The sequence below is a fragment of the Lasioglossum baleicum genome, unplaced genomic scaffold, assembly GCF_051020765.1.
Source record: "Lasioglossum baleicum unplaced genomic scaffold, iyLasBale1 scaffold0897, whole genome shotgun sequence".
NCBI classification, from domain to species: domain Eukaryota; kingdom Metazoa; phylum Arthropoda; class Insecta; order Hymenoptera; family Halictidae; genus Lasioglossum; species Lasioglossum baleicum.
Genome location: NW_027469956.1, coordinates 18,583 through 33,163, shown reverse-complemented (window position 1 = coordinate 33,163; position 14,581 = coordinate 18,583). Strand labels below are relative to the sequence as shown.

General features: G+C 30.5%; 1 protein-coding gene across 1 annotated transcript; it reads left to right on the top strand.

The window, feature by feature from the left end:
• The first annotated feature begins 351 nt into the window (after nucleotides 1–351).
• LOC143220397 (uncharacterized) lies at nucleotides 352–13,934 on the top strand. The gene is given in 33 exon segments (XM_076446052.1): nucleotides 352–541; nucleotides 3,699–3,758; nucleotides 4,343–4,441; nucleotides 6,630–6,673; nucleotides 6,766–6,831; nucleotides 6,976–7,089; nucleotides 7,286–7,424; nucleotides 7,503–7,627; nucleotides 7,999–8,205; nucleotides 8,316–8,414; nucleotides 8,485–8,593; nucleotides 8,816–8,892; nucleotides 8,894–9,004; nucleotides 9,125–9,253; nucleotides 9,256–9,343; nucleotides 9,449–9,537; nucleotides 9,690–9,839; nucleotides 9,841–9,852; nucleotides 9,943–10,104; nucleotides 10,251–10,448; nucleotides 10,595–10,739; nucleotides 10,810–10,850; nucleotides 10,852–11,071; nucleotides 11,159–11,292; nucleotides 11,365–11,634; nucleotides 11,764–11,979; nucleotides 12,087–12,176; nucleotides 12,303–12,684; nucleotides 12,891–13,109; nucleotides 13,209–13,255; nucleotides 13,257–13,382; nucleotides 13,473–13,694; nucleotides 13,788–13,934. Coding segments are annotated over 33 exon segments (4,527 nt in total).
• Nucleotides 13,935–14,581: the final 647 nt, after the last annotated feature.

The window sequence follows — 14,581 nt, the reverse complement described above, 5'->3', positions numbered from 1 at the left end:
AAGATTGTAAAAATTCGATCGAACAACGCCTGGTGAACGTTTCACCCTTACCTTCGTCAACGTGTCTGATGGATGAGCGAAGAATGGGATTCTGAAAGAGAAATAGAGGAAGATAGGAGAAAAAAAGAGAGATCGAAGGAAAGGGATCACAGGGAAGGGATGAGATGGAACCAAGACAGTGGGAGGACTGCATGTAGATCGTAAAACGGAGGATGATGACCTCCCCTGAGTTACAAAGCATCTGCTAAATAGATGATACGCCAGTTGTCGTATGTCTAGTTGTCCTCAGCATCAGACGAAGGCGAGTTGGCTCTAGGATCACGTTACTGGCATCCACCATCGTAGTTGCTCATGGGGCCGAAGGCCCTTCAGCTAGCGGCGGCGTTCGTCGTGGTTCAGCTTCTTTTCCTCCGGGTCGACTCTATACGGACCAAACTCAGGAAACAACGCTCCAAGCCGCTGCAAGCTCAACAACCCAACAACAGAGAATATGATTACTACGAGGGTTACGATGATTACGATGAGTACGACGATAGAAACGGTGAGTATTACCTTCCATTTTTCTTTTACGCGACGCAACAACCACGCTTCCGACGATAAGTTGAGATTTAGTTGAGATCATTCGATTCGAAGACGAATCGAATTTTCTCACAGCGAAGGATACCTCGGATGTTGACAGAAGTTAATATTGTTAATATTGTATTAATATTGTATTATTGTTAATATTGTATTAAGTTATGCTCGGTAGTTTACGCGAGGTATGTCGTCGTGGAAGTATAATGGTTGCCATTTTTGATTCCCAAAATCGGCAGTGCAACATACCGTCGATTTTAATTGATTTTGTTCGATTAGGTTATTGTTATAGGATGTAGTATAGAGTGGGATAAATGTGAGATTAATTTCTAGTTTTCCTTTAAGTTGATTACTCTAGTGGTGTAAATAAGTCGTTGTGGAAGTATAATGATTGCCATTTTTGATTCCCAAAATCGGCAGTGCAGAAGTAACATACCGTTGATTTTAATTGATTTTAGTTAATTTTGTTCGATAAAGTTATTGTTATAGGATGTAGTATAGAATGTGATAAATTTGAGATTAATTTCTAGTTTTCTTTTTTCAATTCGATTATTCTGTTGGTGTAAATAAGTTATATTCCGGTGGTGTAGAGTAAATTCAAATCAGGATAATTCAATATCGTTTGAGTATCATATTTTATTGAATGTATAATTTCCTTTTGTTGATGTCAAATATTAGTAATGAAAATAAAATATTCTGGCATGAGCAAGGATAAAAAATGGTGGCAATTTACAATTAATTCAAATTGTTGATTTCGCTAATTTTATTTAAAAATCGTAATATACTGATTGCAAGTCCATACCAAAGTTTCTTTTTTTCATAGAGGTAAATATCACAATATTGGGAATCGTATAAGTATTATGGCGTGAGCAAAAATCAGAATAATTTAGGGTAACTTAAATTCGCAATAGTCTAATTTTACTTAACAGTCATATTTTACTAAATTTATACAAACATTTTTCTTTTCTTTAATACATAGATGTTATATGTTATAGCTACAGATTTTTTTATTTAGGTGTTTCGTAAAAAATTGATTTTTTAATGGAAATTTCGAAAATTAACGGTTATTAATTTCAGAAAGAATGGTAAAAATTTACTTTCTGAACATAATTAATTACATAATTGATGATTCTCTCCAATTTCAAATGTTTGTAATAGCATATCGATGAAAACTATCGTTATAGAAAAAGCGAATAACTTTTTAAATAATTTTTACATGATTACATATTTTTATGTTTAATTAAAACTTTTGAAATATTAATCTCGCAATTCTTACTATTTTCAAGATATAATTGACAATTTCTGTTGCTTACTATTATATATTATTGTATATACTTGCATTATATGTGAATATAAATATATAAGTAGAAAATTACAAGTTGATTCTAACAAATTTTTTCAAGGTACAAAATTCAAATGATATAGATAGCTGTAAAATATAATTTAATTCTTTAATTGTTTCATTTGAACTTTACAAGTTTACAAGTTTACAACTTTACAACTTTTTCTTTACTCAATTACACATTCATATATTCGTATGTATTTTGTCAGTTTTATTTTTCACATTTATCAGTGCATTATGTTGTTTTATCATCGCATAAGTAATAAAGAAGTTGCAGAAGAACTAACACAAAAACATTTATTCAATCTTACTAACTTCTGCAATCGAAATAAATAACTATAATTAATTGTAATTCTTTTCAAGTGCAGCATATTAATAAATATCGATATTTGTTGCGAACAAAATTTTTCACGTAATTCACAAATTCATTTCATTATTTCTAATTCAATGTTCGTTTGTGTTTATACAAATTATTATATAAAGCACTTTAAGAATCAAAATTCGATATTTCAAATGATAATATATTTATGAAATCAAATTATCAATCATAATATATTTATGAAATCAAATTATCAAATCATAATATATTTATGAAATCAAATTGTCAAATCATAGTATATTTATAAAGTTATACCAATTTTCTTAAAAATTAAATTTCATATTAGAAAGAATTAATTTCTTATATTTCTAGCTTATTTTTATACGCGAAATCATTTTCTCTCTCTGTGCGTAACGGCCATCTTGTCGCGCGTAATATAGGACGATGGTGATGCACGATACAACTTCCACAACGATTTCATACGTCTATGGAATAGTAAATAATATCAAACCTGTTTAATATTTAATAAGTGTAACAATTATATGTGAATTTGTATTTTTTCACACAAGTATTTATTATTTTCTGTAATAACTTCGAGAGAAGCAGATATTTCGAAATAATGATTTCTTCGACGTTTTTAAACGTAAATGCAATATATTGTAAAACTTCTGCATAATAAAGTTACTTGCTGTATTAGTTACGAAGCAATTGAAGGATGTATTAATAACCCTGCGAGTAGCACCGGAAGCTTCGGATCGGATGCTTGTTTTAGCGCTTTGCGCAATGCAATTAATCAATTGCGTCAATTGATAAAAATTAACAATTAAAGTTTTTACTATAGTCTATTAAGTGACACGCATCTCGATACTTTCCGGTAGTACCTTTTTGCACATTAAACAGGTATTTTATCTCCTGTTTTAGCTGAACGCGATAATTATTTTAGATTCGCTTCCTATTCATCTTCAACATCAAAATTCGATATATAATAGTTTTATAAAAGAATAGCAAAATGTATGTTTACCCTACAATTATATTTTTTCTATTTTAAAATGCAATTTTAATTATTTTAAGTATAAATTAAAATTGTAATCAAAAATTAATTTATTATCGAAGATAATATTATTATATAATTATGTTATTATTATGTTATACAGATTATAGTTATATTTGTAATATAATCTTCGATAACAAATTAATTTTTAATAATTTTTTAATTGACTTAAGCAGAGTATTACGATTATAAGAAATTAAATTATAAGAATTAAAGCGAAGGGATTTTTATAAAGTACAGTATTTTTGAAAATAGCAAAAGAAAAATTTATTTAAAAAGATTGATTCATTCGTGTTTCGATTTTAATATTTTATACTTAACATTGTATTTATATGTGAATTTATATATTTATGTGTATTTAGGTTTATTTTAAGATTTTTAAATAATTGTTTTAATAATGTTTATTTGTTTAGAAACCGCAACAACAACTACTCCACCACCGCCTGTTACATCTAGCATCATCAATACTCCGAGTACGTTTACATTTCACGAATCTTTTTTAATATTATTATATATTATTAATATTATTATTTATATTATTACTTGTTACTTATTACTTATATTATTACTTATTACTTATATTATTACTTATTACTTATATTATTACTTATTACTTATATTATTACTTATTACTTATATTATTACTTATTACTTATATTATTACTTATTACTTATATTATTACTTATTACTTATTACTTATATTATTACTTATTACTTATTACTTATATTATTACTTATTACTTATTACTTATATTATTACTTATTACTTATTACTTATATTATTACTTATTATTTATTTAGAATATTTAGAAAAGTAGTTTAGAAAAGCAGATTGAAAAAATTCACGAATGATTAAATTTTTATATATAAAAATGAGACATTGCTACGTGAAATTCAGTATGTCTATAGAAGTTAGTATTATAAATTTGTGACTGCTTATGGTTATAAGAATTAACATTAAAGAACATTATAATATTATAATATTACGATTTAATATTAATGAAAGATATTGATGAATATATTAATCTTATTATTCATATTACATGAAATATAAAGGCAGGAGTGGATTACCAACAGAAACATTGCAAATATTCTACAGACCATCGTTATCTACAGATGTACCAGCCCAAACAACAGTTCGATCTTTCAGTCAAGGTATTTGATACTTCAATATATAATTTATCGAATATAAATTTGGTAATTGGTATTACAATAATTATAACATAGAAATATTGCGAATATATAACAAAGAAAAAAACACGTTTTATTTAAATAGAATTAAGATATTATAAAATATTATAATTAAAGAAATTATTTTGTTTTTTGGCATTCTAAAGAATAACAAAATTATTGAATATTAAATGTACAATTTAGCTATTATTTTCGAAAGTTTAATTCTTCTGCAACGAAACGGAAAGAAACTTAAAAATTTGGAAAAGTAACATAATATACATAACTGTTACCAATAAAATTTTCAATTTCTTCTGAATCAAAATCAAAATTAAGTTAAATTAAAAAGGTCTAGTTAATGATTTAACTTAATTTTGATTTTTAATTAAAATTAACTTAAATTAAAAAGACCTAGTTAATGATTTAAGTACGTACAATTAATAAATTGATAAATCAATTAATTATTGAATAATTCGTTTGTATTGCTTTTTATTTATATTTATATTTACTGTTTGATAGAGCTATCGATTGCATTTTTTTATTACTTAATTTAAATGCTATTTACTAACTTTATGACTGTAAACTTATGATCTAAATCTGACACATCGATCTGGATTCATGATCGTGCCATTTGCCACAAGCAAATAGCTTTCTAATGTTGCAAATTCACGAGGTGTCTGAATTACTGCCTTCAGTTTGGAATAACTGTTTGTCATAGCACGCTTTCAATTTCTAACAAGCGATGAAACTTCCTGTTTAGTTGGATATTCAGAGACAGTTTTACAATAGACGTACTGATGTCAATATTATTTCTAACACTGTAAGCAACTGATTCGAAGCAATTCTTTTTTCTCAGTATTTTTCTAAACATTGATTCATTTGGAATGTCTTGGTTTGTGTATTGCTACAGAAAAATTCTTTCATACTTCACTCCTTATGTATCGTTTATTTTACTTTATTTAACACTTCATTTAATACTTTTTATTATTTTTATTATCCAACTATTTTTATTAACTATTTAACTATTTTTATTAACTATTTAACTATTTTTATTAACTATTTAACTATTTTTATTAACTATTTAATTAACTAATTAACTATTTTTATTATCCAACAACTTCCTTCTAATATTTTTATTTCTGTACTTCATTAAAGATAATTTTTTCATGTTATATTTAATGACAATGGTAAACATCCAATAAAATGTATTTATATAAGAATAAATACGACGAATAAATAATATTATCTAATATTGATATGTTATAGATAATTTTATTATTATTCAGTAATAATAATAATAATAATTACTTAATTTAGTAACGTAATACCTTAATTTAATTTAACTTAATTTAAATATTAACTAATGATAATAGATAAATAAGTAATAAAATTACGATATTATTATTTAATATTAGGTATATAATAGATAATTATATTAGATAACGTTAGAAAATATTAATAGTGAACTAATGATAAATAATATTAGATTTATTTAATTTATATAATTATTTATTTGTATAATTATATCATTAAAGAAATTACATATAGAAAATTGCAGTTACACAAAGTACTTATATATAAATTAGACTTATAAAAATCTTAAAAAATTAAGTATCGAAAAAGTTAGAGTCCTTTAACCTTCGAATTTTTACCTTTATATTAAATTTATCGCGATATTATATTAGGTTGGGAAAAAGGAAATCTATTTAAAATTATAAAGTAATAGATTTCTTTTTCCCCAACCTAATATAATTTTCTAAATTATAAATTTCCTAATGATAATTAAGAAATAGTTGTCAGCGCCATCTACGATTTTTAACCGGGAACTTAATGATAATGAACAAACAATTGTCAGTACCATCTATAATTTTGAACTAGAACATAAGTTTCCAGTCTTAAGTCATAGACGACGCTGATAGTTGCTTCTTCATTATCATTAAGTTTTCACTTAAAACTTATAGATGGCGCTGACAATTGTTTCTTAATTATCATAAGGAAATTAATAATTTAGAAAATTATATTAGGTTGAGGAAAAAGAAATTCATTATTTTTATAATGTTAAATGGATTCCTTTTTCCACAATTTAATATATTGACTCATTAATAAAATAAATGTATGTTTACACATTCAAAAATGTAATAACTGTATTCTTATGTTTTGTTCATCACGATAGAAATACCTGATGAACAATATGCTACTTCTGAAAGAAGTCATTTAGTAAGTATATAATACGATATTCAAAGTACGTACGTATACACATAAAATTACTAATATTCATAGTTATAAATTTTATTTATTTTCAATGCTAGTCACCAACAGAAATCGTTCCTGGAGAAAGTAATGTAATAAGTGCAGTCGCTGTTCCTGGACCTAGGGTAAATATAATAAAAAAATATCACATAATTTAGTTTTGTTAATACCGTTAATAGTACATATACATTACACTAACACGTATTATTATAAAATTGTACCTGATAATAAATAATTTAGTAACAACTCACACTATTTTCATAAATTAGGGAGAACCCGGTAGACCTGGAGACAGTGGTCGTCCAGGAGATGCTGGATATCCTGGACAACCTGGATCTCCAGGAATTCCAGGACCTCCAGGACCTCCAGGACCTGTACCTGATGTAAGGAATTATTAACATTTGTTCACAATTAATACTTATCACTTAGTTCAGTTATACAATGTAATATAAAGCTACACGTTAAACTTAGATTTTCATCTATTATTTGAAATCAATATATCATATCATTGTAAGTTATGTACATAATAAAATCATATACTGTATATACACATTTTTGATAATAAATTAATGTTGACAGGTATCAATGTATTACCAACAATTAGCTTTATCTCAAGCTAATCGAGATAAAGGGCCAACTGGAGCAGCAGCACCATTGTATGGCCCAGAAGCTTATCTACAAACACAAGTAGGTCCTATTGGTCCCCGTGGTCCAGCAGGTAATACTTCTAGCTTTGGCAGTTATCTTTAACTGTTTATTGTTATATATAAAGTCAATATTTTTTAATGTTTATTAGGCCCACCTGGTCCACCTGGACCACAGGGGTTTCAAGGAGTGCGTGGAGAATCTGGAGAACCTGGAACTCCAGGTCCGCCTGGTGCACCAGGCCCAAGAGGATTACCTGGTTTAACTGGGAAAGATGTACGTATGTAATTAATTAACGCATAATTAATAACTTAATAAAATTATAAATAGAGCTTAGAAATTTGTTATACAGTATGCAACAGTCATGAAAAGTATTGATATTTACGTATACATAGAGGATAATATTTAACACATGGATTGAAATATTATAATAATAAAAGTATCATAATAAAAATGTTTAAAAAAAGTTTATTTTAGTCTTAAAAAATTCCTCTTATCATTGAAAACAAAACAAAATTAGAAATTATATCACATAACTTTCTCAGTATATTACTTTTTAATTATTGTTAATAAAATATTGCACCTGTTTAGTAAAATTATTTGACAAGACCAATATATTTTGTACATAAAATTATTATTATTATTAGGGTAATACAGGTGAAGATGGAGAGCCTGGACCTCCAGGATCAGTTGGTCCAGTCGGCTCAAGGGGACTTCCAGGAATGCCTGGTCTTCCTGGTGTAAAGGGTCATCGTGGATTTCCAGGATTAGATGGTGCAAAAGGGGAACAAGGCATATCTGGTGAGAAAGGATCCATGGGTGCCCCAGGACCGATGGGCCTTATAGGACCTCTGGTAAGTATCAAACATTGTTATTAACATAATCAAAAGTAATTTTTGTAAACTGTAATTATACCTTCCAATTATATGAAATAACAGTTCATTAGATATTATTAATTATATAGGGTCCTGCAGGTCCACGTGGTGAGAGAGGTAGAGAGGGCCCACCAGGGCCTCCAGGAATTAGAGGAGTGGATGGAATTTCTGGACCTCCTGGACAACCTGTAAGTAAAATAATAAGTATCAGAAATATAAAATTTTAACTATAAAGTAACAGATGTATAATGTTTATAGGGTGCTGTAGGTAAACCTGGTTCTCCTGGTTTTCCCGGTAGTCCTGGAATAAAGGGAGAGCAGGGAGCACAAGGACCAAAAGGAAGTCAAGGCATACAAGGACCTCGAGGTATATCTATCATTTTAAGTTTTTTCGTATACACATACAAGTATCCAGTTAAAGATTATTTATTATATAATATCTATTTGCTAAAACTGGATGAAACGTATGCAAAAAGTATTTTAACTTAAAATACCTCATACATTAATTTTTATATAATTTTTCTATTTACTTCGAATTTTATATATTTTGTAAGAAATAAGATGTATTTCACTTCTCTTATACTCGTAGGTGAAACTGGACGTCCTGGACAACCTGGGGAATCTGGACCACAGGGTCCTCAGGGGAAAGATGGAATACCTGGAGAAAAAAGGAAGTACAGGAGCACCTGGTTTAGTTGGTGCTCCAGGTTTTCATGGTGCTCGAGGACAACCTGGAATACCCGGCAATTCTGGTACTCCGGGAACGAAAGGAATGCCTGTAAGTATTATTTTTGCATTATATTCTCATAAAATTATTAGTAATTTTATATCTCTAATAGCTTATTGTTCTCGTACTTAACAGTAATCTCTCATTGTATCATTCTATTATAATTTATAGGGACTTCCTGGTGAAAGAGGATTTAAAGGTGACAGTGGCGCTAAAGGTGATGCAGGATCTCCAGGACCACGTGGTTTGCCTGGTCCTCCTGGAAACGAGGGCAAACGAGGGAAAAGAGGAATGCGTGGTGTCCTAGTGGTACATCTGGTCCTCCCGGAGAACGTGGAACACCAGGGGCACCAGGTCTTCCAGGACCTGATGGACCTATGGGACCTAAAGGTGTACTAATATAATTAACACGATAATTTATTACTTTTAAAAATAGATTTATTCCACTAAATAATGTATATCCATAAAATCAATACTTTGTACTACTATTATTAGGTCAGCCTGGAGATCGTGGACCACTTGGACCAACAGGACCAAAAGGATCTACAGGAGATCCTGGCCGCCCAGGACTACCCGGTTTACAGGTTTTTATCTTTGCAAACATAATTATTTTAGTAATGCAATGAAATTCACCCTATCGAATATTTATACTTGGCAAATAGCAAAGAATAACAATGAGTAAAAATGTAATAAAACAATTTAATAATATAAGAAAATTTGTAATGTAATATTACAGGGAACACGTGGTTTAATGGGTCGCCCTGGTGCTCCTGGAAAACCAGGTAACCCAGGAGAACGAGGAATTCAAGGTGCTGATGGAAAACCTGGTGAACAAGGCCCACCTGGATTACAAGGCTTACCTGGTGCACTAGGTCTTCCAGGGGAAAAAGGGATATCCGGTATTAATAATATTTACACATTTTTTTATTTTGGTATTAAAGTTGAACAGTCAAAAATATTACTTTTACGAAAAATATATTCATTAAAAGGGCGAACCCGGAAAAGCTGGTGAACCAGGAAGTTCTGGACCACCTGGTCCTAGAGGCGATACAGGAAAAGAAGGGGCACCAGGACCACAAGGTTCACCTGGGCCATCAGGAGCAGATGGTGAACGGGGACCTCCAGGATCTCCAGGTCCTAGAGGTTTCCAGGTATATTTCAAACATTCAAAAATAAGGAAATATACAATTTTGGAAATGATTGATGTATAAAATATGTAATACGTTTATCAAAATGAATATAAAAATAATAATCAAAGGAGCAATGCGATATTTATTACATAATTTGATGTAATTAGGGTTTTCCAGGTACAACTGGTAATCCAGGGACACCAGGGAAAGATGGAGAACCAGGCATTCAAGGACCACCTGGTCTACCAGGCGTACACGGAAATAGAGGTGAACGTGGATTTCCTGGTGAACGAGGTACACCAGGAGGTCCAGGGTTAATAGGACCAAGAGGAGAGCCAGGCGCACAAGGATTAGATGGTCCTCCTGTAAGTATTTTCTGACTTTCTCATATATATATATATAATGTAAAAGATTCTCAATTTGTAACACATTATTTGCCTACGTTATATTAAATAGAGCATCGTATTTAAAAAATTATTTTAGACGTATTTATTGTAAATATATATTTTAGGGATTACCTGGAACAAAAGGAGACAGAGGAATTCCAGGACCATCTGGATTAGTAGGATTACCTGGTGTACGAGGTGTGCCAGGAGAATCAGGTCCAAAAGGAGAAAGAGGATCTATTGGTCCATCTGGTCCTGAAGGACCTCCAGGTTGTATGTTACAAAAACAATGTATTTATTATCTTAAAAGAATACATAATGCTAAAATATTCCTTTATAGGACGAATTGGAGAACGTGGACCACAAGGTCAAATTGGTCCGGCCGGGACCACCAGGTGAACCGGCAGAACGAGGCGATCCCGGTTTACCTGGTCCCCCAGGAGAAGTAGGTGCTCTTGGAAACCCAGGAGAGAGAGGGCCCCAAGGACTACAAGGATCCCAAGGCTTTCCAGGACCACAAGGACTTATTGGTTTACCAGGATTAAAGGGTGATCGCGGTTATCCAGGTTCAAAAGGAGACCAAGGAAGTCCTGGACTATCTGGTAAGAAAAGATAATACATAGTAAATAATTAAGAAAATGTCAAATTTAATATTTAACACAGACTTAGAGCATAAATTCCGAATATAGGTAGTCCAGGTGAACCTGGCCCACAAGGTCTAATTGGATTAACCGGAGCTAAAGGAGTGCGAGGTGAACCAGGAGCTAGAGGAGAGCCTGGTATTGTAGGACCACCAGGAATACCAGGAAGCGTTGGACCAATAGTACGTTTCTTTCTTTATTGTTAAAAATATCAATTACATGTTAATACATGTAATTATAATTTAAAACCATAGGGTCCACCAGGTCCAGTAGGACCACTAGGACCACCTGGATTACCAGGTAGCAAAGGTAATATTGGAGAAACAGGACGAACTGGAAATCCTGGACCAATTGGAAATCCAGGCTTACCGGGTGTAGATGGAAGTAAAGGCGAAAGTGGTTCTCAAGGGCCATCAGGAGCTCCTGGACCTCAAGGTCCTCAAGGTGCTCCTGGTGAAAGAGGATTACCTGGTTTACCAGGCCCTTCAGGGCCAATAGGTGCTAGAGGAATACGAGGAGCACCCGTGAGTTTAATTAAATTTTCATCTTAAAGATCTTATAATAATATTCAATGTATTATAACGTTTATATTTTATTCCATTTTATCCTTTCATACTTTATCTGATATAATATAATATTACACAATATAATAGGGTGAATCCGGTATACCTGGAAAACCAGGACCAGAAGGGCCATCTGGACCTCCTGGACAAATTGGTCCAATTGGATCACCTGGACCATCGGGAGAAATTGGACCAGAAGGACCTAGTGGTAAACCTGGACCACCAGGAATAGCAGGTCGACATGGAAATAAAGGACCACCTGGAGCAGTAGGACAAACAGGGTTACCTGGTCCTCCAGGATTACCTGTAAGATGTGACTATATTATATTTATTAGAAATTTTAACAGTTATATATAAAGCTTTAATAATATCACATGAAAGTGTTATATTTATATACATATATTGATATTTAGGGACCACGTGGTCAAGCAGGTCCTATAGGACCAACTGGAGAAAGAGGACAGAAAGGAGAAACGGGACCACAAGGTGTAGAAGGACAGCAAGTTAGTTATCTTACTTATATTAATTATTATAATGATTTAGATAACTTGTAATTAAGCATTACTATTTATTTTTATTATAATTTTAAACTAAGTGAAATAAAAAGAAATGTCTATTCTTACAATTAGGGACCTAGAGGAAAACCAGGACCTATAGGATTAGAAGGTCCAAAAGGTGAACGTGGAGAAGAAGGTCAGAAAGGTGTAAAAGGCCATCAAGGATTTACTGGTTTACAAGGTCTACCTGGGCCTATTGGTCTACCAGGGGAAAAGGGAATACCTGGACTTCCTGGACTACCCGGTAAAGATGGTGAAGTTGGACCTAGAGGTAGTCCTGGACGAGATGGTAATCCTGGGCCAATTGGATTAACTGGTAATCCAGGGCCAAAAGGTCCCACAGGAGAAGAAGGTCGTCATGGATCACCAGGACCACCTGGTCCTCCAGGGCCTCCAGGCCCACCTGGTGAACTTGGATTAGGTTATGATGCTGCATCTTTAGCTGCTCTTTTAGGTAATAACTATAATTTTTTTCAATATATTCATATTTACATTTTTTATAAAGTACAAGTAGAAATTGCTTACTTTTTATATTATTAAGTACTATTGCATAATTATAAACATCGAATAACGTTATTATTAAATTATGCTTAATACTTTTATATACTAAACATCCTTGTCTTTCAGTACTATAAGGCTAATTTTTATTATATTGAATAGGACAAGGCCAAACTAAAGGACCAGATCCATTAATTGGTGATGAACCACCCAGAATGTTTGGCCAAGATATGACTGAAAAGGAAAGGCAAGAACTCATTTTGAAAGCATACAAACAATTAAAATCATCATTCCAGAAATTTATGAAACCAGATGGTGGAAAAAATTCACCAGCCAAAACTTGTAGAGATCTTTATACTGCTTATCCCGATAAACCTTCTGGTTAGTTTACAAATTAAAAAACATATGATAAATGAAATCTTACTCTGTAAATTATCTTAGAACATTAATTTATTTCTTAAAAATATTTTTTCATTTTAGGGGAATATTGGGTTGATCCCAATGAAGGAGATACAAGAGATGCAATTTTTAGTGTATTGTGATGCTGATAAACATGCAACATGTATATTACCAAACCCAGTACGTTCCCCAGAAATTAAATATATCACAGAACAACCAGAAACTTGGTTAAGTGATATAGAGGATGGAATGAAGGTAATACAAGTTGAAATAAACCTGCATAATAATATAAGTTTTCAATGTGTCAAATTAATTATTATTATTTTTAATATGTGCAATATACAGATTACATATAAAGCAGATAGCAATCAAATTGGTTTCCTACAACTTCTATCAAAACTTGCATATCAAAATATAACGTATCACTGTAAAAATAGCATAGGTTACTTTGATTCTGTAAGAAAGACATATAGAAAGGGAATGAAATTTTTAACATGGAATGATGCTGAATTAACACCACGTGGAAATCAACGCCTAAGATATGAGATGATAACTGATGAATGTAAAGTAAGTTTTAAATTATTTAGGTACTAAAATCTTAATGTACACAAATTTCTAATTAGGAAATATTATAACATCTATTTATATTAATTTTTATAGATACACAATGGAGAATGGGGCAAGACAGTAATTTCATATCAAACTGATAAACCTGTAAGATTGCCTATAATAGATGTGGCCTTACGAGATATTGGAAAACCCGATCAAAGCTTTTATATTGACATTGGTACTGTTTGTTATGAATAATAAATTAAAATTTTATAAATACATTTTTACACTATTATTATATGTATAATTAAAATATTTTCTTTACTTCAATATTTTCATAGATGTACATACATAGTTTATAAATTTATATTTCCAATGATCCAAATATTTTGAGATATGTTAGTCATTAATTTTTTATTTTTTCATAAATTACGTACATCAAAAAATATTATAATATATACTAAAACAAATGTAATTTTACATGATGAATATGTTATGAATAATTCAAAGTTTTGACAATTTATACTAGCAAAATTTTTTAATTAAAAATTTTAACAAATATAATAGTCTTCCAATAGATTTTAAATCAAAATATATATATATTAAAATTAGTATGCGTATATACATGTAAAATACTTAATAAATATTAAGATAATTACATAAGTAATATCTTATTTATCATATTATCAAACTACTTTATATGTTAATAAGCAAAATTATATGCATATATAATAAAAGAGTGTCTTGGTTTTAAGTCTCAAGTTTTAAATTGATACATTCTCATCAAACACAATCATTTATTTGTACCTTTGGAGAACTGTGAATCTTATAAAAGAAAAGTTTTTAATGTAATGTTAAAAACTTTAATGTAATATTAAAAAATATTAAATTAATTCTTGCAAAAA